Source organism: Artibeus jamaicensis, unplaced genomic scaffold (genome assembly GCF_021234435.1).
Source record: "Artibeus jamaicensis isolate MK-2021 breed Jamaican fruit bat unplaced genomic scaffold, CSHL_Jam_final contig_2259, whole genome shotgun sequence".
Lineage (NCBI taxonomy): Eukaryota > Metazoa > Chordata > Mammalia > Chiroptera > Phyllostomidae > Artibeus > Artibeus jamaicensis.
Genome location: NW_026521468.1, coordinates 9,123,734 through 9,149,081, shown reverse-complemented (window position 1 = coordinate 9,149,081; position 25,348 = coordinate 9,123,734). Strand labels below are relative to the sequence as shown.

General features: G+C 54.6%; 1 protein-coding gene across 1 annotated transcript; it reads left to right on the top strand.

Annotated features, from left to right (window-relative positions):
- On the top strand, positions 1–20,151 carry RAB40B (RAB40B, member RAS oncogene family). The gene is made up of 6 exons (XM_037157767.2): positions 1–250; positions 15,476–15,536; positions 16,810–16,870; positions 17,514–17,591; positions 18,334–18,556; positions 19,800–20,151. Exons 1-6 carry the CDS (start codon positions 88–90, stop codon positions 20,069–20,071), a joined length of 858 nt encoding a protein of 285 aa, XP_037013662.1. The 5' UTR covers positions 1–87; the 3' UTR covers positions 20,072–20,151.
- Positions 20,152–25,348: the final 5,197 nt, after the last annotated feature.

Here is a 25,348-nt window from a genome sequence, read left to right as displayed (position 1 = left end):
CACCGAGCTGCAGCTTTCCTCCGACTGCGGGTTTGTGCGGCGCCTGGGTGCCTGGCAGCCGCCTCTACGCCGTCCCGCGGGCCGGGCATGGGCGCCGGCGCCGGCATCATGAGTGTTCTGGGCAGCCCTGTCCGCGCCTACGACTTTCTGCTCAAATTCCTGCTGGTGGGCGACAGCGACGTGGGCAAGGGCGAGATCCTGGCGAGTCTGCAGGACGGCGCGGCCGAGTCCCCATACGGCCACCCGGCGGGTGAGCGCGGGACCGGGGAGGAGGAGCGCAGCTGGGTGCCGGGAGCGTGGGACACAAGGCCGGCTGGTCTCTGCCTGGATCAGGCCCACACTACTCGGGTGACCCCGGTTGCACCCCTGTTCCTCACGTGGGGGTGGCAGACAGCTAGTGGGGGGGCTTGGGGACGATGCAGCGGCACGTCTTCCATCCCTTCGCCACGCTTTGCATGTCGGCGGGAGTGAGCGGCTGGCCAGGCCACGGGGTCCTCCCGACCTGGGGGTGACTTAGAGGAGGTGAGCAGGGGGACAACTCAACCAGAGGTTGGTGATGGGGCCCTACAGGGAGGCCCACGTGCGCGCGACGCGTTTGGAAAGAATGCGTGGGGTGAGGAGAGACGGCGGGAGTGGCTCCAAGCGTGGGATCCGAGCACAGGCTCCCAGGTGGCGGCTCTGTGCGTGGGTCGCTTGGAAGAGGAGGGAGAGAAGATGAAAGAGGCCTAGTCTGGAGACTTTTCAGGGGTTCCTGGTGTCCTTGACCAGGTGGACAGGCCTGGAAGGGCAAGGAACCAAAGAGATCCTCCAGAATGTGGCCTGAGCTTGAGGAAATGCAGGAGAGTGGGATCCAGGTGGAAGGGAAGCTAGAGCACCCAGAGCTGGAGAGGCAAGGGGAGAACCCTAAGGTGTGAGTTTTGACAGTCGCAGCCCCAAGAGGGGGTGGACATTACGAGGGAAAGAAAGACAGCAGGAGAGGAGAGGAAAGCGCCTTGGGCATGGACTTGGGCCAGGAGGGGGAGGAAAGTCCACCTGGTGGTCTCATGTTGATTCTGATAGATGCTAGAACAGCATTGTCCGAGATGATGCTATTAGCGATGCAAGGCTTTTTAAATTTTTTTAAATATGCTCTGGCTGGTGTAGCTCAGTGAATTGAGTGAGGGCCTGCGAACCAAAGGATCACGGTTCAATTCCCAGTCAGGGCATGTGCCTGGGTTTCAGGCCAGTTCCCGGCATGGGACGCACGAGAGGCAACCATACATCAATATTTCTCTCCTTCTCTCCTTCCCTTCCCCTCTAAAGATAAATAAATAAAATCTAAAAAAGTTAAAATATTTTATCCATCGATTTATTGATATTAGAGAGTAGGGAAGGGAGGGAGGAAGGGAGAGAGAGAAACGTTGATGTGAGAGAGAAAACGGATTGGTTGCCCCTTGTACCTGCCCCGTCAGGGGACTGAGCCCGCATCCCAGGCATGTGCCCGGATGGGGAATCCAACCGGCAACCTTTGAGTTTACAGGACGACGCCCAACCAACTGAGCCACACCGGTCTGGGCAGCTTTTTAAATTCAAAGTACTTCTAATGGTACAGTTAAAAGTTTGTATTAGCCCTCACTACCCAGCGATTCCACTACTAAGAACATATCTGAAGAATCCCGAAACACTCATTCAAAAGAATATGTGCACCCCACGCTCAGTGCAGCGTTATTTACCATCGCCAAGATCTGGAAGCAGCGGGAGTGCTTGTCAGTAGACAAGTGGGTGAAACGGCTGTGGCGCATGCGCACAGTGAGACAGTGCCCAGCAGTGAAAAGGAAGGGAAGCTTGCCTTCTGCCACAGCGCAGATGGACCTGTAGAGTGTGCTAAGGAAAATAAGCCAGTCAGAGAAAGACAAACACCATATAATTTCACTTACATGTGGAGTCTAATGAACAAAAGAAAGCAACAAAAAAAATAGAGACAGAATTATAAATATTTGGAACAGACTGCCAGCTGTCAGAGAGGGAGGTTGGGAACTGAGTAAAAATGGAAAAGGGAATAAGGGGGAAAAAACACATAGACGCAGACAATTTTATGGTGATTGGCAGAGGGGATGAGGGTGGGGGAGGTGAAAGAGGGCAAAGGGGATAAATGGCGACAGGAAGAGACTTGAGTTTGGGTGGCGAATGCACAATACAGTGTGCAGATGACGTATCACAGAACGGGTGATACACTTCAGGCACACTTGCCTAAAGGCACACTTCAGACTCGTGTGCCTTTGTTAACAAATGTCACCACAATAAATTCGGTAAAATTTTTAAAAGAAAATCTTGTGTTAGCCACATTGCCAGGGCTGGACAGTAGCATCTGGTTAGTGACACCACAGAGGTGGCAGAGTTCCCCACAGAGCAGCCCGGACTTCAAGCTGCAGGAAGGCAGAGGCTGTTTGCTGCACAGTTGGGCCCTCGGGGCCCGGCGGTGAGTGGGGGAGCCACAGTGGAGGTGAAGGGATGCAACACTCAACAGGTAAAGCGTGATGCTCTCCGAACTGAGCTGCTCTGGGCCCGGCGTCCTAAGGTGGGTGAGTGAGGAGGTGTCACCTCTGTAAAACTCCGGCCCAGTTGGAACCAGCGCTTGGCTAAGAGTCTGTTGCATCACTTCCTTTTTGTTAGGTAACGAACCCAGGGTTTGTAAAAGCGATGTCCTTTTCTAGAGTAAATGCTTTCTTCTAAAGTTCCTTTCCTTGGCACAGAGGGAGGATTCAGACTAAAAGACACTTTCCACAAAAATTTTCGTTGTCAACTTGGCTTGAAATGCTGCAGAAAAAAAACTGATGTCCTCGATGTGCCCCTCATGGGTCTTTGATTTACTGAAAGACTTTTCTAGGATTAAGGAATGAAGTTATGGGCTCTAGCTGTTTAGCTCAGTTGGTTACTGCATTGTTCTGATACACCAGGGTTTCAGGTTCAATCCCTGGTCAGGGCACATGCAAGAATCAATCAATCAATGCACAAGTAAGTGGGAACAAAAAAAATCAATGTTTCTCTCTCTCTAATTTCAATAATGTAAATAAGAGATTATGAAAATTTGTAAAAAGTTGGAATCTTTGTTTTTTAGAACATGTTTCACGTGGAAACTATGGGTGCTTCTGCTGTTGGAAGGCCAGGGCATTGCCAGCTTCCACCTCCGTTCTCCTCCACCCGAGTTTCGCAGCCTGGGTTGTTTGCACACTTCCCAGGCTTGTGTCACCCACTGGTGTTGTAGCTGCCACGACCATGACAGCTCACCATTTGAGGACTCAGGGCTCACCACTGGTCCTGTTCCCCACTCTGAGGCAGTCAGTTCTTTATTCCGCTGTCCCTCTAATTAGCTAGATTTCCTTTTCCACCATTTTTCAGGATGGGCTCCTATTTCCTGCACAGTTTCGTGTTTGAGAACATCTAGCCCATTGTCTTTATCCTTGGACGGTATCTTGGCTGGGTATGATATTCTTAGGTTATGTATTTTTTTCCCTCAGCACTTTGTAGCTATTGTCCCGCTACACCCGGGGTGTGTTGTCATGACGCCTGGATCAGCGAGTTTTGTCCCCCATGTAGGTGATGTGCCTTTTCTTCTGAATTTCGGAAGAATTCCTTCTTTTTGCTTCATACACCATCGGTGTTAACCAGATCACATCTCAGAGCTGAATGATTGGTATTGAACTTTTAGTATGCTCTGCACTATTTGAATTCACAGAATCCTTTATTGGTTTCAGAAAAATTCATTTTAATTTTTTAATCCTCACCCAAGAACACTTTTTCATTGCTTTTTTAGAGAACGGAAGGGAGGGAGAAACATCTATGTGAGAGAGAAACATCAATTGGTTGCCTCCCATATGGTCCCAGACCAGGAATCACACACACCCGGACAGGGATCGAACCTGCAAACTTTTGATTATAAGAGGACACCCAACCACCTGAGCCACAACAGCCATGGCTGGGGAAACTTTGTTTGAATGTCCTTCTGTTATATTTGCTGGTGTTTTACTTCAGATACCCGTTACATTCCTCTTGCTTCTGGGTAACTTGCCACAAACTTGGTGGCTAAAAACAGCATAACTTTATTATCTTACAATCTAGGACTCATAAGTCAATGCAGCCTCACTGAGCTGAAATCACCGTGGGGCAGGGTTGAGTTCCTTCGGAGCTGCTGGGGGCTCTGTTTCCTTACCTTTTCCAGTTGCTGGAATCTGTCCACGTGCGTGGCTTGTGGCCTTTCCTCCCCAGCAGTGGCCCGGGGAGTCCTTCTCGCCTCTCATCACTCTGGCACCGACTCTGCTTCTGTCTTGTCTTTTAAAAACCCTTGTGATGACGTGGGGCCCACTTTGACAACCCGGGGTAATCTCCCTACTGTGAGGTCAGCTAATTAGCAAACTGTATGCTCTCTGCAACCTTCATGCCCCTTTGCCATATAACCTAACGTGTTCACAAAGCCTGAGGATCCGGACTTGGGTGTCTCCCGGGGCAGGGGCATTCATTATTCTGCCTGCTGCACCAATTACTCTTGGGTTGGCTCATTTTTGTTTGCCTTCCATGTCCATTCACTTCTCTCCAGTTGCTGCTTTGGTCTGTTTGTCTTTCTCCTCTTTATTTCTGTGATCATCTCAAAACTTTCCTATTTCTTGGTAATTTTTATTTTAGTGAGATGTCTCTGTTTCTAATACATTATGTTAGTTCAGTAATGACGTTGCTTTGGTCTACAATTTCTTCCTGACTTTTACAATTTTACTTTTTTTCAATTAAAAACATCTCTTAAATATTTCAATAAAAACTCTTCTTTGAACACTTACTTTACTAACTTGATGTTTTTATTAAGTAGTTCTGAGAGGGGACCAAGATGGAAGCGTAGACAGAAACGCTTCTTACTTGCACAGCCAAAAGAAGGATAACAACCAATTTAAAAACAAAGAACAACCAGCACTGCCAGAAAAACATTTGCGTGGAAGTCCAGCAACCAAGGAATTGAAGAAACCTTTGGTAGGAGGGGTGGAGAGGATGTCGCGGGGCGGGCTGGACCGCACACACAACCCCACAGTCGCGCAGACCAGCCTGGGGGAAAGCAGACTGGGAAAGCCCAGGCTTCCGCGCCAGAAACTAAACACTCGAAACTACAGTTTGAGGAAAAACCTGTGGGGATTGTGGCCACGGGAGACACTCCCAGCCTCACAGGAGAGTGTGTTGGAGAGACCCACAGAGTCCCAAACTGAGCACAAACACACCCGCCTGCGTGCGAACGAGCACCGAATGGGCACGAACTGCTTGTGGGAAGCGAGGGAAGTGAAGGACCACGGGAGGAGAACAGAGCAAGTGGCATTGTTCCCTCTCAGATCCCTCCCCAACAGACAGCATCACGACGCAGCAAAGACGGTGGCCTGCCCCAGTGCACACCGAAGGCTCAGCCCCTTAAGTGGAACAGATGTGCAGAGACGGAGCAGTTGGGCTCAGCTGAAAGAACAGATCAAAGCTCCAGAAGAAGGGCTAAGTGATGAGGAGACAGACGACCGATCAAACGCAGAGTTCCAAACACTGGTCATCAGGGTGCTCACAGAGTCGGTTGAGCTCTGTTGCAAAATGAAGGAAGAAAGGAAGGTTATACAAAGTGAAATGAAGGAAAATATACAGAGAACCAACAGTGATGGGAAGGAAACCAGGACTCAAACCAATGGTTTGGAGCAAAGGGAAAAAATAAGCATCCAACCAGAACAGAATGAAGAAACAAGAATGAAAAAAAAAAAAAATGAGAAGAGGCTTAGGAACCTGCGGGACAACTTTAAAAGTTCCAACATCCGAATCATAGGGGTACCAGAAGGAGAAAAAAGAGAGCAATAAATTGAAGACTTACTTGAACAAATAATGAAGGAAAACTCCCCTGATATGGTGAAGGAAATAGACTTCCAGGAAATCTAGGAAGCCCAGAGAGTCCCAAAGAAATTGGACCTAAGGGAGCACATACCAAAGCACATCATAATTGAATTAGCCAAGATTAAAGATACAGAGAGAATCTGTATCTTAAAAGCAAGAGAAAAAGAGACAGTTACCTACAAAGGAGTGCCCATAAGACTATCAGCTGATTTCTCAGAAGGAAACTTGCAGGCAAGAAGAGGCTGGAAAGAAGTATTTGAAGTCATGAAAGGCAAGGACCTACATCCAAGGTTACTCCACCCAGCAAAGGTATCATTTAGAATGGAAGGGCAGATACAGTGCTTCCCAGATAAGGTCAAGTTACAGGAGTTCATCATCACCACGCTTTTATTATAGGAAATGTTAAAGGGACTTATCTAAGAAAAAGAAGAAGATAAAAACCATGAACAGTAAAATGATATCAAACTCACAACTATCAACAATCGAACCTGAAAAAACAAAAACCAAAACTAAGCAAACAACTAGAAGAGGAACAGAATCACAGAAATGGAGATCCCATGGAAGGTTCTCAGTGGGGAGAGAGAAGGGGACAGTGCAGGGAAAAGGTACAGGGAATGAGAAGCAGGACAGGCAGGTACAAAACGGACAGGGAGAGGTAAGGAATAGTATAGGACGCGGAGGAGCCAGAGAACATGTGTGCGGCCCATGGACATGAACTGTGGGCGGGGGGAGTGCTGGAGGGTGTGGGGGCCTGCGCAGGGAGGAGGGAGATAAAGGGGAGGAAAACACACTTTAAAAAGGCAAAACGACTTGCACGAAGTAACTGGGACGAATTTCCTCCTGAGATGGGTTCTGTGCCTCCCTTTCCCTTTCCTTCACCAGATTCTATCCAGGTGTGAGATACGCAGAGAGGTGTCCTGTCCTAACCGCACAGCTCAATGAGCTCTCACAAACCTCACACACACGGGCGACCAGCACCCAGATTATCGAGCAGAACTCCGTCTGGAGCCCCGCGCTCTCCCCGGCCCCCGCGAGCCCCTCGGTGGAACTGCGGGCCTGGCCGAGAACGCTGTGTGTGTTCTGCATGGGAGCGGAATTGTATCCGTGTGGGCTCTTTGGTGGCCGCCCCTCTCGCCCCAGCACTTGTGACGGTCCCCTTCGTCTCACGGTGTGTGATCCGCCCGGACACATCTACCACGGTCTACTCGCCCAGCCCGCTCGGGTCGGGCGTGCGGTGGCTCCCAGGCTCTGCTGTGGACATTCCTGCTACGCGCCTTTGGGTGCCCACGAGGCGCGCTGCCGTCGGAACGGGCCTGAACCTCGAATGGCGGAGTGTTCGACCCGCCTACGTGTGCCTGTGTCCGGTGTCAGTGGGTCTTCCCCGGCGCCTGCCAGCTCCCACCTTCCCTGGCGGCGAGCGGAGGTTCTGGCTGCGCAGTTCCCCACCTGCGCCTGGTGCGCCCTGTCCCCGCTGCGTTCCCACCGCTTTGGAAAGTGTGTAGTTGAATTTGCGTTCTGATGACTAATGAGGCTGCACAGCTTTTCATACATTTATCTGGATTTCCTCTTTTGTAAAATGTTAAAGTCTTTTGCCCATTTTTCCTATTAGGTTGAAATTGTTTCAGCGGTTAGTTGGGAGTGTTTTAAAAATATATTCTGGCTGTGAGTCCTTTGTCAGAAAGATGTATTGTGAATACCTGCTCCCACCTGGGCTGCCTTTTTACTCCCGTAATGATATTTTTGGGTGACCATGAGCCCTTAATGTCAACGTTATCCAAACGACCACTGTTCCCTGGTTCGGACTGGGGCCCTGAGACGGGGTCTCGGCCGGCTCCTGGACGATGGAGACGATGAAGGAACCCTCGAAAGGCCCTAGTTTTACCTTCGGCACCGGTGGCTGCCTTCCAGCTGGGGTGGTATCCGAGGCTGTGGTTGGGACACATTTTTTCCAGCTGGACATCCAGTCCGGGAGCCCCCCTTTCCCTGCACTGCACTCTCACCTTGGTCACGCCCGGCGACCACCCGGCCCGGCACACCGTGTGGCCGCGTCCTTCCCGGGTCTTGCTCGTGCTCCGCCTGACTGCTCTCTGCTCACACACCGTCTGCCGAGGCCTGGCTTCTCCGACCGGCACCTGCACCCACAGCCGGAGGGCGGGAGCCTGGGGTCTGGGCCTGCCCCACGCAGCCCATTGCGCTGCAGGTGGAGGGGGCAGGTCTTCCATCCCCACCCTGACACCTCACACTTCTGGTCCGGCCCAGGTCCCTGCTGGCCCTGGAGCCTCGCTCTGTCTCCCCTCAGGGCAGCAGGTGGAGTCAGGGCCACAGGGGGGCTGCCTGTCCGCTCATCCTCTTTCCACACTGTGCTCATTTCACTGAGGGCGGGAGAGGGGAACAGATGACACTGGCACCCAGTGCTGCCACGTCCCGCCTCCCAGCTGTTCTCCCCAGCACGAGATTAGTTTCTCTCACTACTTTCTTTCTTCTGGCTCTTTCTCCAACTCCCTTTCCCAGCCAGAAAATCCTACCTTTCTTTCTCAGTTTCATTTTTGCTAAGAGCTAATAATAGTACCTCCCACTTGCTGAGGGTGTGGGAGAATCATCTCATGAGACAGGTTACATTCATAGGCCCAGAGAGGGTGAGCAACTCCCTCAAGATCACACAGTGTGTGTGTAAGAGCCGAGTGGGCCCTACTCTTGACCACACCCACTTCGGAGAAGGCTCGGACAGGTGGCTTTTCTTCCCCCTGGGGGCAGCCTTGAAACACCTTTCCTGAAAGTGACCCCGGGGTCAGGGTTTTCTCCTTCCTTCGACAAACACCCCCCCACAGGAGCCGCCGCCGCCCCATCCGGTGCTGCAGGCAGCAGTGCGCTTGCCAGTGTCCCCGTTTCCCTGACAACCGCCGGAGACGCAGAGCAGGGTCTCCACCAAGTCGGACCGAGAGCAGCATCGTGCCTCAGCCTCCGCAGGGCGATGCTCCAGGCTCCCGCTCTCCACCCCCTGCAGCACCACGTGCCAACACAGGCTTTTTTAACGTGTTGGGTTTGTTCTTTTTTTTTATCCTCACCCAAGCACATGTTTATTGATTTTGGAGAGAAAGGACGGAAGGGGAGAGAGCGAGAAGGAGAGAGAGAGAGATCGGCTTGTGGTGCTACTTCACGCGTTTGTCGGTTGATTCTTGTTCGTGTCCTGACCGGGGATCAAACCCACAACCCTGGTGTATCAGGATGAGGCTCTAACCAGCTGAGCTACTTGGCCAGGGCTTTAAAATTAAGTCATAAATGCTTCTATGTAATGGAAAATAATAAGTTCACACTGGTGTCAGATTTTCTCTCTCACAGCCGATCTCTCTGTCCGTCCTGTGGCGTCTCCTCTCTGCAGCGGGGGTGGCCCTCCAGTCTGACCTCTGACCCCTGCAGTCCCTAACCCAGGGCCAACCTGAGTGCAGGGGAGGGGCGAGGAGGGGCTCGGGACTGCCGTGGGGTCGTCTCTCCCTGTGTTTCTCCTCCTCCTTTTAATCGGATGTGATGACGGGTAGTTCACGCAGGGAAGCCCAGCCCTTTCTGAGACTGACCCAGGCTGGGGTAGCCACCACCACAGTCAGGACGGGGAACAGCCCCAGCGACCCAGGCCCTGCTGGCCCTTTGCGGACAGCCGTCCCTGGGCGGCAGTGGCCGACGCCCCGGCTGCGCGTGGCTCTGTCACTCTGTCCTTGGAGGACAGGGTATGGGCGGTGTCCCAGTCTGGCCTCCATGCAGCTGCCGATGTCCAGTGTCCTGAGGCCACAGTTACTTCAGATAAAATAAGGTCCCTGGCATCGTGCAGGCGAAGGGAGGAGAAGGTGCCGGTCCAGGTGACGCCAGAGCTCCAGGCCATTCGTCCTCAACTGCCTTCTGGAACTCTGACGGGCAACCCGGTTTGCGGTGGGGCTCTGGGACAGCCTCTGGGACAAGTGTGACTGTGACGAGTGGCAGAGCCTCGCTGTGGTTCCTTTCATCCCCCAACACATCCCATTGTCTGAGCTTCTGCTCCAGAGAGGTGAACAGTCAGTGATGTGTCAGCCGGGGTAGGCGCCGCCCGAAGACAGGTGCCAGGGAGCACAGGGCTCGGAGAGGCGGCTAAAAAAGACCCGGTTCTGCTGACCCAGCAGGTGGACGGACTGACCACCAAGTGGGCGCAGCAGAGGACTGGAGGCAGAGTCCCCCGGCCCACGGCACACCGGGCAGAGGGTGCTGATCACACCGGGAAGCGTGCGCGTGCAGGTCGCGGGGCTGCCCAGTGGCACAGCGGGGCGTGGAGGTGCCTTCCCGGCAGCGAGGCCCGGACCCCAGCTGTCCACGGGCTGTCCACGGGCTGTCCACGGGCAGTGGGTGCGGGTGAGCACCAACAGGCGGTACGTTCACGGTCTTGTCGAAAGGCCCAGTCCGGTCCCAACGTTGTCCTCGCCCTGCCCCTGGGCACTACTGGGCTGCCAACTGATATATATTTTTAAAGATTTATTTATTCATCTTTAGAGGGGAAGGGAAGGAGAGAGGGAGAGAAATATCAATGTACGGTTGCCTCTCCTGTGTCCCCTGCTGGGAACTGGCCTGTAACCCAGGCATGTGCCCTGACTGGGAATCGAACCGCGGTCCTTTGATTCCCCGGCCTGCGCTCAATCCACTGAGCTACACCAGCCAGGGTCCATCTGAGATTTTAATTCAACAGAAGACACATTTCCCAAAAGTCAGGTTCTCAGAGAGGAGTACGTTTGTCAGTGTCTAACCAGTATCTACGCCGTAAGCAAATCCTCTGGGTGACGGAGTGCGTGATGCCGCCGCCTCACTGGAGCAGAGTCAAGCAGGTGGTGGGGGGCTTGAAGTAGAAGACTAAATTATTTCTTCTTCTCGTGGAGCTAAAAGTGTAGTGACCGGCTCAGCACTTTTTTTTTTAAAGAAGGCTAAAATTATATCTCTTCTTGTCTTCTATTCTGACTCGCTCGAACATGCGACAGCTCTTGTCCTGTGTATTTTTACTTTATTTCTGGTGGACAGAGAGCTCTTGGTGAACGAGCTGAGGGCCGGGAGTGTGAACGTCCCTAACACGGACCTTACTGTCAAAAATGTTAGTTCCTCACGAACCAAAATGGAACATGTGATTCAGAAGAGGAAATAACAAACAGAAGAAAACATGGTGGAGAATAAAAGTACGGCTCAATGCATACGTTTATGAGAAAAAAGAGATTCTTCTCACAGTGGGACTTTGAACCTGAACATGAAGGGAATGATGGGAATTTTCCAGCGGCAGGTGCCACTGGGCGGGAGAGTCCGTCTCTTGGGGCCCAGAGGTCGGGGGTGGGGTGGGGCTCTGGCTGAGCTGAGGCTGCTGGGCGGGGGAAGGGGGGGCCCACAGGGCCGAGTGGTTGAGGCACATGTGTTCTGCCAGGCGGCAGGGGAAACTGAGGCACAGGGAGCACGAGCCAGCAGCTGGTCGTCAGCACTGGGATTTGATCCCAGGCACACAGAGCTTCTCCTTGCGGCGCCTTCACAGTCCTGGGGAGCCTGTGGGCGGCCCCAGCAAGGTCAGTGCACCTCTGGCCCCACCTCTCCCACCTGGTGAGAACAACCTGAGCGTCCAGCGGGGGGCAGTGTTTCTTCACGCTTTACCCTCCCCCTCACCCGCCTGCCCTGCCCTGCCCTGCCTGGTTGGTCCCAAATTACCAGGTGCAGAAATCCAGGTCTCTGGTACTGGGCCGCAGAGCTGACCAGAGGGGCGTGGAAAAAGGCCTCCAGTCACCACCCTAAAGGCAGCTGACGCAGTGGCCACCACGAGGCCCCAGTGGGTCCACACCCCCCGCCGCTCTGGGAAAGTGCCCTTCGGTCCCTGGGCCTGAGGCATCCGCTGAAGGGCAGGCAGCTTGCTCGGCCGTTCTAGGGAATGACCACCTGCAGGAGTCACTGAGTTCGCTCTGAGTGATGACGGTTAATGTTTAAGTCATTATATCATCGTTTAAATGCTTGTTCACAGCCAGTGAGGCTCTGAAATGTGGAGGCCAGTGCACTTTGCTCTGGGAAGGTGTTCAAGTGCATCTTCTGCAGCGCTCATGCATCAGGCCCTCCGTCCCGTCCTGCAGTCACCATGTGCCTGGGGTTCCTGTCAGACGGGGCGTGTTTGGTGCAGACAAAAGGCTTGTCCGAGTGGCGCAGTACAGAGGCACTTGCTGTAGCCTGGAGCCCGCCAGCCGGGGCAGGTCTGCCGTCCGCCTCGCTGAGACGCAGGTGCCCGCCCAACACTCGGGAATCTCTCCGCATTCTTCTTTCTTCCCAAACCCGCTCTGTCCATGCCTTCCAAGAGGAAAAGCCAGCTTGTATTCAAAGGATCCAGCGTCAGTTTGAGTCCCGGCTGGTGCGGCTCCGGGGACTGAGCGCCCGCCTCTGAACCGAAAGGCCGCTGGTTTGATTCCCGAGCAGAGCACAGACCAGAGTTTCAGGCCAGGTCCACCAGCTGGGGGTGCGCAAGAGGGAACCAGGCCATGCACCTCCCACACAGTGGTGTTTCTCTCCCTCCCTCCCCTCTCTCTAAAAGTAAATAAATAACATCACTGTCTAAAAAGCCATCGTTAAAAGGGAAAATCAGTTTGAGATCTGACTTCTCAGCAGGAACAAGGCAGACCTTGACGAGACAGTGCTTGCCGGTTCTGAAGGGAAGCTATTTCCCGCCTGAGCTGTGTGCCCATCAGAACTCAGCGAAGAGTGAGGGCAGACCGAAGACAACCAGATGTGCAAAGTCCCAAACACTCTCTCCCACGCAGCCTTCTAGAGAAACAAAAGAAGGAGTAAATCAAGAGGGGGAGACCTGGGACGCGGGTGAAACAGGAGGGGGGGCCCAGGCGCCAAGCCCCAGAGCAGAGGGAAGCGGCAGACGCTCTGCACAGGTGCCCGCAGATGTTGGAAGAGCGGAGAGGAGACTCGGGCAACGGGTGACTACAGGGATGAATCGGTGGTAGATGCAGAGAAACCAAGGGGATGAGCAGGTGCTTCTTAACTCCGGTGACAACACGAGGTCGCGCGTGAAGGAACAATGAACACAGTATCCCGCGGGACTCGCTGTGGATAGTTTACTTGGTCAAAGTGACGTTCAATTGAATACTGACATAGCCAAAATTGCAACATAATTATACCCTGTGTGAGTGAAAGAGGGAGAGAGACAGACAGACACAGAGAGGGAGGCCGGTGGTGTGTCAGCGAGGCAGAACAACATTTTCCCCTTCACAGCGGGAGGCCAACCGAGGCCAAACGCTGAGCGGCCAGGACATGGGGGCAGGCGCACGGCGCATGGTCTGCAGGTACAGGCAGCAGAAACGACCAGCGAAGACTGAGCTGGGGAACCGCAGGGCCCGCTGCCGCACAGGCCCCCGACACCCAGGCCCCCGACCATGGGACATTGGGGACCGTGCATGTCCATGACTTTGACAAAAAGAAAAATGAAATATGGTTTTAAAAACTCACAGGGTGCTGCAAAAAACCATTATGAGAAGTTTTAAAGAATTGTTCAGAGCTAAACCATAATAAGTTCCCGCGGGCGCTTTCTGAATCAAGGAAGCCCACCCAGGGCAGGACAGAACCGGGGCCTCTCACCGACTGCGAATAGGCCCGAGTTACCCCCAGATTCAAAAGCAGATTCCCAAGTGTCTTTATTGCTTCATGGAAATGGAGGAAAAGCTAAATGTTTCCCAAAATAACTTTGAAGTTGTTAGACTATCTACTGTATTTTTTTCTAACTATAAGACGCACTTTTTTTTTAACCACATTTTTCGCTTCAAAACTCCCCCACCATTTTCCTCCTCTAAAACCGAGGTGCACCTGGAGTCCACACCATAAGCTGCACCTCGGTTTTAGAGGAGGAAAATAGGAAAAAAGTTTTGGAAGCAAAAACTATGGTAAAAGAGGGCATCTTATTGTCCAAAAATATGGTATCTTCCGGCAACTTCCAAGTTAATTGACCAACTGTAGAGTTAATGTTCCGTTTATTAGCTCTGTGCGTATGTACGCATTGTGTCCATGCGTTGGATGCGGCCATGTATTCTATTTACTGTGTGTGCCTGTGCCCAGGCAGGCCAGCCACTGGGAAAAGGGGCTCTGGCACTTGAAGCGAGTGCAGTGGGATCTTAAAGGGGAGGGGAAGTCTCAGTGGTCAGTCCCTCCAAGGAGCCATTTCGCGGGGCCAAAGCTTAAACCCCAGGCCCCATGAAAGCCTAAACTGACCTAAACTTCCTGCAGAATCTATGCCTTAAACTCCTGGGTGAGGAGCCCTAGAACGTGAGGCGAAATCGGCTGTTGCCCCGCCAGGCTCACTGTTTCGCCCTCAACCCGCTTTAAAGACAGCAGACTTCCTGAATGTGACACTCTTTTTCTTGTGGCTTTTTTTTTTGGGGGGGGGGAGGTCTAACATTCTAGACCTTTCCAGGGAGCAGGAGGCAAGCACTTGGAAGCAACGCTGTCTTCCTTGTGGCAGGTGGGAGCAGCCTTTTGCCCCACCGGACCCTCCCCTGCAGGGCCTCTCTCCTTCCTGCCAGCACTTGCCCTCTAGGTTTGCAGTCCCCGATTTGGCCACGCTGGTGCCGGCATTCAAAGTCGGGCACGTCCCAGAGCGCCTTCCAGGCCCAGCTCCTCAGGGCCCCTCCGCTAAGTCTGTCGGGGAAGCGGCTCCAGCACACGGACCCTTGTGGCTGGGAACTTGGGGTCCGGGCAGGTGTTGCGTCTGTTTGGGGAAGGGCTCCCCTTTCCGGCTTTGGGCCGGCATCGGCATCGGTAGGAACACCGACTCCCAGTGCGGCTTCCCTGCCCTCCTCGCCCGCTGAGTACCAGTTATTTGCATGGGCTCGACCCGCCCAGGAACACGGATGGGGTTCTCGGAGGCAGAAAATTGGTTTCTGGTCGAATGCGGAGGAGTATTTCTCCTTTAAAAGAACGAGTATTGCTTTTTTTCCTGATCTAGAAGAAATCCGTGCTCACTGAGGAAAACTTGAAAATAGAGAAAGGCTGTAAAAAAAATAAAATAAAACCTATCCAAACCCTGCAACCCAGAGATTTCTAGTGCTGGCTTGTGTCTGGTCCTCAGGCGCCTGTGCATGTGCAAACACACACACACACACACACACGTTTGTCTTGCACAGTTGACATGACGTTCGCATCCTGTTCCACCTATTTCACTTCCTGCGCTCAATGTGACACTTTGGGGGTAGCCATGTCCCTGTTTTAGCCCCTCACGGGGGCAGGGTCCCAGGGAGGGCGGAGGAGGGTGGGCAGTGACAAGAGGCCCGAGGTGGGGCCGCCCTCAGGCTGCAGAACAGTCTGTGGGGCTGAAGGCAAGTCTGAGCCACCGGCTCCTGCTGGACCCACCTCAAGGGCCCGTCAGGGGCCAGGTGCTGGCCCGGAAGCCTCTGCTGATAACAGAGGACAGGAGCATGGGGGCAGTGAGCTGGGGGGGTGAGCAACCTGGGGAGACCCACTCCCAGGGCCCAGCCTCACCCCCTCCTCACCTGGTAAACTGTGTGTCTGCAGGGTGGGGGATACTCACTCTGCTGCCCGGCTGCATTCAAGCCCCCCCCTTCCACAGGCATCGACTACAAGACCACCACCATCCTGCTGGACGGGCGGCGGGTGAAGCTGCAGCTCTGGTGAGTCAGGGCCCCGCCCCAGCCCTGAGCCGCCCGACCTCGGAGCTCAGCCTTCCGGAAGGTCCTCTCTCCATCCTGGCCTGGCCTGAAGGAGCGGGCGGTCCTGTGGTCGGGCTTTGGCCCTGGCCCAGGGGGGAACCCATCCAAACCGGGCTCTCGGCATCCAACTCTGCGTCTCGCCTGGGCAGTCCGTCGCGGTAAAAGCCTCCAGGCCCCAGCGGCTCCAGCCGGATCTTGGGGTTCTCCTGGGTGCCCACCTGGGACGCACCCCCAGCAGTGCAGAGAGCAGGGCCTGGCACAGGGGCCAGGTCAGTCGTGCAGACACCCCGGCTGGCAGGAAAGCTCTCTCCTCGCGTGGCAGCCCCACAGGCCCCAGGGCAAAGCTGGACATGCATCTGTCTCCAGGGCTGCGCTCCTTGCCCACGGCCTTCTAGCAGCTGCCACCTGTGGGCAAGGCCTCAGCCCCTGAGGTTCTGCTCAGGCTCCTCCCTGCTCCAGGTGCTTCTCTAGCCTCTGGCCTCTCCCGAGCCCCAGGCCCTGCTCTCCTGAGTCTTGGAGGGGGGGCAGGTCACCCACAGGGGACAGGGAGAAAACAGCACATGTGCCCTCATGTACGCTGTCATACGCGAGGACACTCCTGGCACACAGGGGACTTCCTGTCTTGAGGAGTGTCCCGTGGAAATGGGTGTGTTAATTGCACACACAGATGTGTGTCCATGTTGCCCTAAGAAGAAAGCCAGCCACAGGGTCCGCTGGCCCCGAGAGCACCGGGAACCACTGTTCCTTGTCTGGATTTCTGCCTCTTGGAGCTCCGCTCTGCCTTTCTGGGCCCCGGTGCCCCTGGGTCAGTCCGAAAGGATCCACGCAGGGCCACGTGTGTGTGGGCTCGCTGAGATTCTTCAGAGTTTATGGACGTCGAGGGACCCTGCCAAATCCTTCAGCCTACCCCTGGACTGACAGCCATCGCCACACAGCTCTGTCTTAAATTCCACACAATTTTAGAAACTTACATTAGATTTATTTAAGTGTCAGAATTACAGTGTTGAAACCCACCACAATTTTTTCTAGTTTAACTTACACAATGACAATTAGACAATGAGCCCAGAAAGACGTCCTGATGTCCAGGTCACTCCAGGGGACCATGTGGCCATTGCACTGGGGTCCAGATGTTCGGTGGCGTGGTCGCAGATGGACAGTTGTCCCAGGCTCAGCAGCCCTGCTGCCAGGAACAGGGAGCAACGTCTCACCCATCTCCACCACCTTTCCCTTCCAGGGACACGTCCGGGCAGGGGAGGTTCTGCACCATATTCCGCTCCTACTCACGGGGCGCACAGGTAACACCCCTGAGTGGGAGCTCCCACTCCATCGGTGCTCTCGGGTGGACGGGGGAAAAGGCGGCCGAGCCCTGCGTGTGAACTGAGCCGAGTCCGAAAGTGGGCTATGGAGTGTTGGCGGCTCAAGGCCTTGGCCGGCTCCAGTGCTGTGTGTGCACATGTGTGCAGGCATGTGAAGCGTGACTATGCACACATGCATGTTTGTGTGTGTATGCATGTGTTCACGCCCGTGTGCATAGGCATGCACCCGGATTGGCACATACATGTGTGGGTGTATACATGTGCACGTGTGCCACGGAGGCTCATGATCCTGTGCATGTCTGTGCGTGTGCGCCTGAGCACCCCGTCCAGGTGGGGGGGGGCCCTGCTCCTCCTGAGCTGCTGACCCTGAGGTCCGCCCGAGCTCTGTGTCCCTGGAGCAGCTTGCGGACAAGGGTATTGCATTCTAGTCCCCAACGCACTTTGACGTTGGCAGGCTTATCAATGAGCTTATGAAATAATGGAAATAACCACGGGACTGCCACCCTCGGTAGACAGAGGCTTATGTTAGAAGATGCAGCCTCAGCTGCTGCGAGTCTGCTGCTGGGCAGAGGTCAGACCTGCACTGGCCTCTGCTGTGCAGTCACCCGGCCCCTCCCCCCAGGGCGTGATCCTGGTCTACGACATCGCGAACCGCTGGTCCTTCGACGGCATCGACCGCTGGATCAAAGAGATCGACGAGGTGCGGCGAGAGCTCCCTCAGCTCGGGCTGGAGGGGGTTGGGCCAGGGCAGCTGGGCCCGGGCACAAGCCTTTGACGACAGGGAGGGCCGGGCGGCGGCCCGCAGGGCGTCGGGTCCCCTGGGTGCGGGGACGCCCAGCCAGGCTGCCAGGGCCCTGGATGTGGTCTGGAGCTTCAGTCCGCCCTGCCGTGGTCGGGTGGGTGGCCGGACGGCAACCAGGCTGCTGGCTGCAGGCACCCTGACCAGCGGGACAGCCGGTGGGGGCGCAGGCGGCTGGGACCAAACCCACTGCATCAGCCGCTGTGACAAACCACCATAAACCAGGCGGCTTCAACAACACATCTATTTTCTCACATTTTCTGGGCCCCAAGTCCAAAATCAAGGTGTCGGCAGGACTGCCACCCCCTCCCAAAGTTCTGGAGGAGGGTCCTTCCTGTCTCCGCTGGCTTCCGGCGGCTGCCGACCACCCTCAGCGCCCTGGGAAAGCAGACACACGGCTGTCTCTGCCTCTGTGGCTACTTGGCTGTCTTTTCTGTGTCCTCTTCTCACGAGGACACCAGTGGCCAGCTCCATGGCTCACCCCAGCTACGTCTGTAAAGATCCTATTTCCAAACAAGGACACGTCCCGAAGTTCTGGGTCCGTGTGAGTTTGGGGGCGTGCCATCCGCCCCACATGCCCTTGGTGCCGATGACAAAAGCCCGCACAAGTGACCCTCTTCCTTGCCTTTCTCTCGACCTTCAGCACGCTCCTGGTGTTCCTAAAATCCTGGTGGGGAACCGCCTGCACCTGGCCTTCAAGCGGCAGGTGCCCACGGAGCAGGCCCAGGCCTACGCGGAGCGCCTGGGTGTGACCTTCTTCGAGGTCAGCCCTCTGTGCAACTTCAACATCACCGAGTCCTTCACGGAGCTGGCCAGGATCGTGCTCCTGCGGCACGGGATGGACCGGCTCTGGCGGCCGAGCAGGGGTAGGTGCCAGGTGGTCCCGCTGCGTCCGCTCGCAAGGAGTAATGTGTTCCCTTCCGGGGAATCGCACTCACAGCTTTGTCGGGGGTGCATGCGAGGCTTCCAAAATCTGCACACGGGCAGAGGGCAAAGCGTCCGTAACCAGGAGGCCGTCAGCATCCACGAGGAGGCAGGACCCCGAGCCGCACAGTCGGGCCCGAGGGCAGTGCACGCGAGGCGCTTGGCGGCCGAGAGACCTCCATGCCCTCAGCTGCAGGGAGAGCTCATCTGCTTAGGAACCACTCCCCTTCCACTCACTGTTTGCGAGAAACAGAAGTACGCAGGATAGTTTTGCTGGAATGTAACCCGCAGTTGGAACATAGTATCCAAATGCCCCAGTGTTGAAGTGTGGAGACCTATTGTCAGACACCCGTTTCCCTCTGAGTAACTTGTCCGCGTTTTGCTTTTAAAAGACAAAGTTGACGAAATGTACATTCGCCGACTTGGCAGCTCATTGCTGATTGAGCAGCAGTCTTCTTCTAAGTCAGGCCCCTCCCCAGAGCCCTCCCATCAGGCAGGATGGTCCTCGGTGCCCGGGGTGTTGAGCGCCGCCCCTGGGGCCCTGCCCTCCAGTAGCGAAACCCACAGTGCGTCCAGATGGCGCCAGATGTCCAGGGATTCACAATCACCCCCAGCTGAGAACCTCTCTCTGAAGCATTTAAAAATGAGCCAAACCCGGGGTCGTGTTTCTTCTGCGAGTCCTTCAAGGGTCAGAAGTTGCTGTGACCACAGAGGGGTGCGCTGCCATTTCGGTCCCCTCCTCAGCCGGCCCCTGGGAACCCTCGCCCTCGTGTGGGCGGGAACCTGGCCCACACCACGAATGATGTAGCTGAGACAGAAACAGCAGCATGTGCTTCCGAGGGTGTTCTCAAACACACCTCCACAAAGCTGACGACACGGGTGATCGTCGTCACCTGCGTGGTTGAGACGGAGACACCCCTCTCCCTCCAGGTCTGCTCATCCCTCAGACCAGTGGGGAGGGACGTGGGCTCTCAGATTTGGGGGTAAACTGAGTTTAAGGCGACGACACCTCTCAAGCTCTGCCAGGGGCTGCTCATGGGCGTGTGGGGAGCGGCAGCCCTGGTTCCCTGGCCCACCCGCCCCGGAACCCCAGGGAAGGTGGGCAGACGGGCAACAGGCGGGCTGCCCCGCGGTGGCCACGTCAGGGATGGCAGAAACTCAGCCCGTTTTCTCTTCCCTCCCAAGTGCTGAGCCTGCAGGACTTGTGCTGCCGTGCGGTGGTGTCCTGCACGCCTGTGCACCTGGTGGACAAGCTCCCACTCCCCATAGCCCTGAGAAGCCACCTGAAGTCCTTCTCCATGGCCAACGGCCTGAATGCCAGGATGATGCATGGCCGCTCCTACTCCGTCACTGCCGGCTCCGTCCACAAGAGGAACGGCCTTCGCAGAGGCAAGGCCGCCCGGCCGCCCCAGAGCCCGCCCAAGCGCTGCACCAGAAACAGCTGCAAAGTCTCCTAAGGGAGGCTCAGGAGAGGCGCCTGCCAGACCCTCTGGGAGAGGCTGCACCGGGGCTGGGAGGCCATCCCAGATCGGACTGGGGCCGGCCCACGCCGCACGGCGACCGCGCTGCTCTGTGCAGCAAACACCCGGCCCACGGTTCGCCTCCGGCGTTTCCACATGGGTGTGCATGAAGCTGTTGTGTTAGTCGTGTGTTTACGACAGGAGCGTCGGCGCTCTGAGTGTTACCTATGCCACGATTGCGGTGCGACTTTTCCCTTCAGACAACTGCTTTTATGAGAGTGGTGATGTGCGTGTGCCGAGTGCCAAGCCAGGGGACTGTGACAGCAACGCCGGGGGAAGCAGAGTCGTCGCCAGGAGCCCCGGCGCCAGGAGCCCCGCCAGGGGGGGCCTTTCCGCATCCCCCCTCCACGTCCAGCCCTAATCTACACACACTGCCCACACACAGCACCCCACCCAGCTTCTGTGCAAAAGGGGTTTGATAAAGCTTTTTGCTATGTTATTTACTACGTTTTGGGATTAAGAAGTGATTTATATGCATATTTTTCTGTAAATCTGCATTGTTTTGTATAAAATATCCCACAAGTTATGAAGCTAAGAAAAGAAAATGCCAAAGATACCTCTAGTTCCAGTGAACTGAGCCAGGTCGGTGGCCGCAGGGCCAGAGCGGCCAGCAGACGTCCCAGGAGGGGACGCTGCTGGGCAGTGGAGTGTGTGCCTGTTTCACGGTGGAGTCGCTGGCTGCTTCTTTCTGACTCTGCGTGTTTTACAGCCCTTCCCTTCATTCCCCTCCTCTCCTGTCTCTGGTGCCCCCACAGCAGTGCTGGGACTGGCTTCGTTCCTGAACTGTCATCTACTGGAAAAGGTTCCTTTCCTGAGAAGAACGTCAGAGGCAGACAACGGGCAGTGCGGTTAACCCTCGAGCAACACAGGGTTGGGGTGCTGGCCTCCTGCGCAGTCAAAAGCCCGTGTATAACCACAGCCGGCCTGGTGCACATGAGGCTCCCCCACCACAGGGGCCTGTGAGCGACGCAGTGGGACCCACACTGGCCCACGGGACACAGCGTGTGACCCGTGCCGCTGGAGCCGCTTTGTCAAAGAGCCACCTTGTGCTGAGGATGCGGGTCTGCAAAACTCGGACAGGCCCCCTGCAGCCCCACGGTGCACTCGCACATGGTGGCAGCCCCAACAGAGAGGTCCTTATCTGTGACCGCAAGTGACAGAAAGAGTCTCTCACGCCCGGTGTACCCCTTTGCTGTCTCTCAGTGGCAGCTGGAGGTTAGAAGGAAGGATTCAAAAAATAACTTGAGATGAGGAAATGCCCAGATGTCCTCAGTTTCTGTTAATAATTTATAGATTTTTAGATATTTAAGGGACCCTAGAATGAGAAGCAACACCTTTATTCAAAGAGGGAGGGACAATGAGCATGGCCACCGATGGCCACTGAAGGCCTAAAGCCAGACAGGACAGGGACAAACGTCCACAGGGGAGCAGGCAAATGGACAGCAGGGGACGGTGCCTCTCTGGGAGCTGCTGGCCCGTGAGGATACTCTGCTGGGGCGGTGCCACCCGTGCTGGGCAGTGGGTGGAGAGAGAGAAGGGCTGACCTGCTGACCGCGAACACTGAAAGAGGCAGGTGGGGCATCTCTCCCCCATTTGCAACCAGGAGAGACAGGGCAAGGTCCAGAGAGAGTGCGCACACCCACAGCACCTCCTCCCCCTTCAAAGAGCCCGTATCTCAGAGCCGCAGGGAAGGGAAGGTGTGGAGCCGCGGGCAGTGGTAGCTACTGGGGCCGGTCCCCTGGCTGCCAGACTGAACTGGGCCGAACAGCGCTCTGCTCCCCCTTCTGTTTCCTCTTTGTTTTCTTAATTGATGGTGCCCTGGGATGACCCCTGGTGTCCTGGAAGGACTATAATGAAGTTCCCGTGGCCTTTGTGACAGGCAATCTCACAGAACACACCGGCTGCCCGGAGGCCCCAGTCTTCTGCAGACGAGGCCACCTGGGGTCACCGGGAGCTGGAAGAGGCGGGAGGGAGCCCCCTCCGCCCTGGCAACTCTGGGTGAAGCAAGGCCCTGCCCACACCTGGATTTCGAACGCTGGCCTCCAGAATTGGGAGAGGACAAATTTAGGACACTCATATGACAAGGACATAGGTTACACTTCACAGGAGGAAGTGCCACAGCAGATCAAAGTGGCATTTGTGTGAAATAAAAACAATAGACCCTAATACAGAATGTGCTAATTAGAAGCATGCATGTTTTGGTGGCAAGTTATGCAGAAAATATCATTAAAATGTAAGCTGAGCCCTGAAGCAAGCAGCTCTCCAACCTTGTCCTTTGTCACTTTGTCTCATGGCCCTTGCTGCCGGCAAAGAGCGCGCCATCGCGTCCCAGATGTTTGTGATCCTCTCTTCCAGTGTTGAGATTCAAAATACGTGCAATTATGTCAACTCCCTGGTGACAATTACTGAACGCTGGGTGACTTCCCGGACTGAGCGCTTGCCGTGTCGAGGAATCATCTCAGCAAATATTGAATCTGGGAAAATGTTAACTACGGGCTTGATGATGTTTGTTTTCCCAAAAAGACAGAGCTATAGATGCTTCCATTCGCAGGGGAACAGCTTCATCAAAGTGAAACCTGCATAATTCTGTGAACCAGGGTCACCCCAATAAATTCAATAAGGGAAAAGTGGAAGAAAAGTGAACGTAAGGAGGAACAGAAGCTGCATGGGTTGGGGAGCTGAGGAGAGCCGTTCAGGGAGAACAGTGGGCAGGAGCCCGGGCGGAACCCAGGTCACTCGGTTCGCTCGCTCCCCCGACTACGTCCATGTGGGTTCCCGGGGCCTTCCCTTCCCCCATAGCCCTGTTCTCAGGTTGCAGAACTATCGAGGAGCAGCGCTAGCCAAACAGTAACTCGGAAACAGTAACTGGGATGAGGCAGCTGTGCGGCGGGTGCTCTGCTGTGCAGTGGGCAGGTGAGCACTTCTGGCAGCTTCTCTGAGCAGCAGGCAGGTGGCTTACCCTGTTCCAGACCCTGGTGAAGGTCAGGCGCCCAGGGAATCTGTGTCCCCCACTGGCCCTGCCTCCCTCCTCACTTAGGACCCTTCTGGGCCCTCTTTCTTTAGATCCTTGGATTTTCATATACCTGTCTATCTTCTAAAAAAAGGCTGGTTCCTGCCAATCAAAGTTTTGGCTTTTACAATCATACTACCATCTTTTCCCCACCTCCCTGTAGAACTCAAGAGCAGAATGAGGCTTCTTTTGCTCCACTTTTCCATGACAGTGATGGAGCCTGCCTAGACCTGAAGGCCTCTGAGTCTTAGTGGAGAGGAAGTCCAAGGCAAAAAGGAGGAGCTCCAAAGTCCACCCTGCCCCACAGCAGTTGCTGTCGCTCCAGCCCTCGCCCCTCCTAGGTAAGGCAGCCCAGAGGAGCCATCAGAGACCACTAGGGCCAGCCGACTCACTGCAATGAGGGAGACTTCCCACCTGCAAGAAACCTGTGGGGGAGGGGGCAGCATCTTCGTAGGAGGGTGCTGGACAGGACATGGGAAGGCTGTGTGAGGTGACTGGGGACCTGGCTGTGTGGGTGGAGTGTCCTGGCTTATCCACAGGGGGCTATATACATTCCCTTGGCCTTGCACAAAACACCTTTTGTCCTCATTGTCTTTTAACTCTTCAAGTACCCCATAATATACAAAGACGTCTCACGGAGTACCCCTGTGTCTAGGGGAGACCCCAGGCTCACAGGGCCCCTGGGCGTGTCTGGGAGGGGTCTGTGGAGCCTACTTTCTGTGACCTGCATTGCCAAAGCAGGAGATGGTGTTTTTTTCTCCTACAAAGAGAAAGTTGCGGACCTCCACCAAGATGGAGGCGTAGGTGGAAGCACTGCACCTTCCCCCACAACCAAGTTTAAAAACAACAAAGTTTTAGCAACAAAAACGCAGCCAAACCACAGAAAATTGAACTACATGGAAGTATGACAACAACGAAACCTTCAGCCAAACCGGTAAGAGGGGCAGAGCCAGCAGCAGAGTGGGGTCAGGCAGGAAAGATCCACCAGACCAACCCGGGCGCGTGACCCAGGTGCGGAGAAGCGGGCGGACCCACTGAGGGCTGATCACGGTCACACATTCTCGCGCAGATAAACCGGTGAAGGAGCGAGCAGTGAGACGAACACGCAGGCCCCAGTGGTAGGAAGTGGCAGAGGGGACCGCCATTGTCCCTCTCTGACCCCGCCCCCACATACAGCGTCACAAACCAGTGACCTGGGTGGCCCCGCCCTGGTGAACAACTAAGGCTCCACTCCTCATGCGTAACAGGCACAAACAGATAAAAACATGGCTCAAGAACAACTCAGAGCCCCAGAGCCGATAAATCTAAGTGATGAAGAAATAGCCAAACTTTCAGATGCACAGTTCAAAACACTGGTGATCAGGATGCTCACAGAACTGGTTGATTTTAGTCACAAATTACAGGAACATATGAAGACTAAACTAATTGAAATGAAGGGAAATACACAGGAAACCAATAGTGATGGAAAGGAAACTGGGACTCGAATCAAAGGAGTGGACCAGAAGGAGGAAAAAAAATGACCAAACAGAAAAGGATGAAGAAACAAGAATTTAAAAAAATGAGGAGAGGCTTAGGAACCTCCAGGACATCTTTAAACGTTCCAACATCCGAATTATAGGGGTACCAGAAGGGGAAGAGGAACAACCACAAGTGGAAAACTTATTTGAACACGTAATAAAGAATTTCCCCAATCTGGAAAAGGAAATAGACTTCCAGGAAATCCAGGAAGCTCAGAGAGTCCCAAAGAAGTTGGACCCAAGAAGAAACACACCAAGGCACATCATCATTACATTAGCCAAGATTCAAATGAAGGAGAGAATCCTAGAAGCAGCAAGAGCTAAGGGGACTGTCACCTACAAAGGAGTTCCCATCAGACTGTCAGTGGATTTCTCAAGAAGGGGCTGGAAAGAGGTATTCCAAATCATGAAATCCAAAGACCTACATCCAAGATTGATCTATCCAGCAAAGCTTTCATTTAGAATGGAAGGACAGATAAAGTGCTTCTCAGATAAGATCAAACTCAAGGAGTTCATCATCACCAAGCCCTTATTATATGAGATGTTAAAGGGATTTATCCAAGAAAAAGAAGATAAAAAAGATGAACAGTGAAAGGACAGCAAACTCACAGTTATTAACAACTACACCTAAAACAAAAGCAAACTAAGAGGATAGCTAGATCAGGAGCAGAACCATAGAAATGAAGA

Coding starts and splice junctions, on each gene's coding strand:
- RAB40B (XM_037157767.2), top strand. CDS start 88: ATGGGCGCCGGCGCCGGCATCATGAGTGTTCTGGGCAGCCCTGTCCGC. Junction 251..15,475: donor CCCATACGGCCACCCGGCGG/GTGAGCGCGGGA, acceptor CCCCTTCCACAG/GCATCGACTACAAGACCACC. Junction 18,557..19,799: donor GCTCTGGCGGCCGAGCAGGG/GTAGGTGCCAGG, acceptor TTCCCTCCCAAG/TGCTGAGCCTGCAGGACTTG.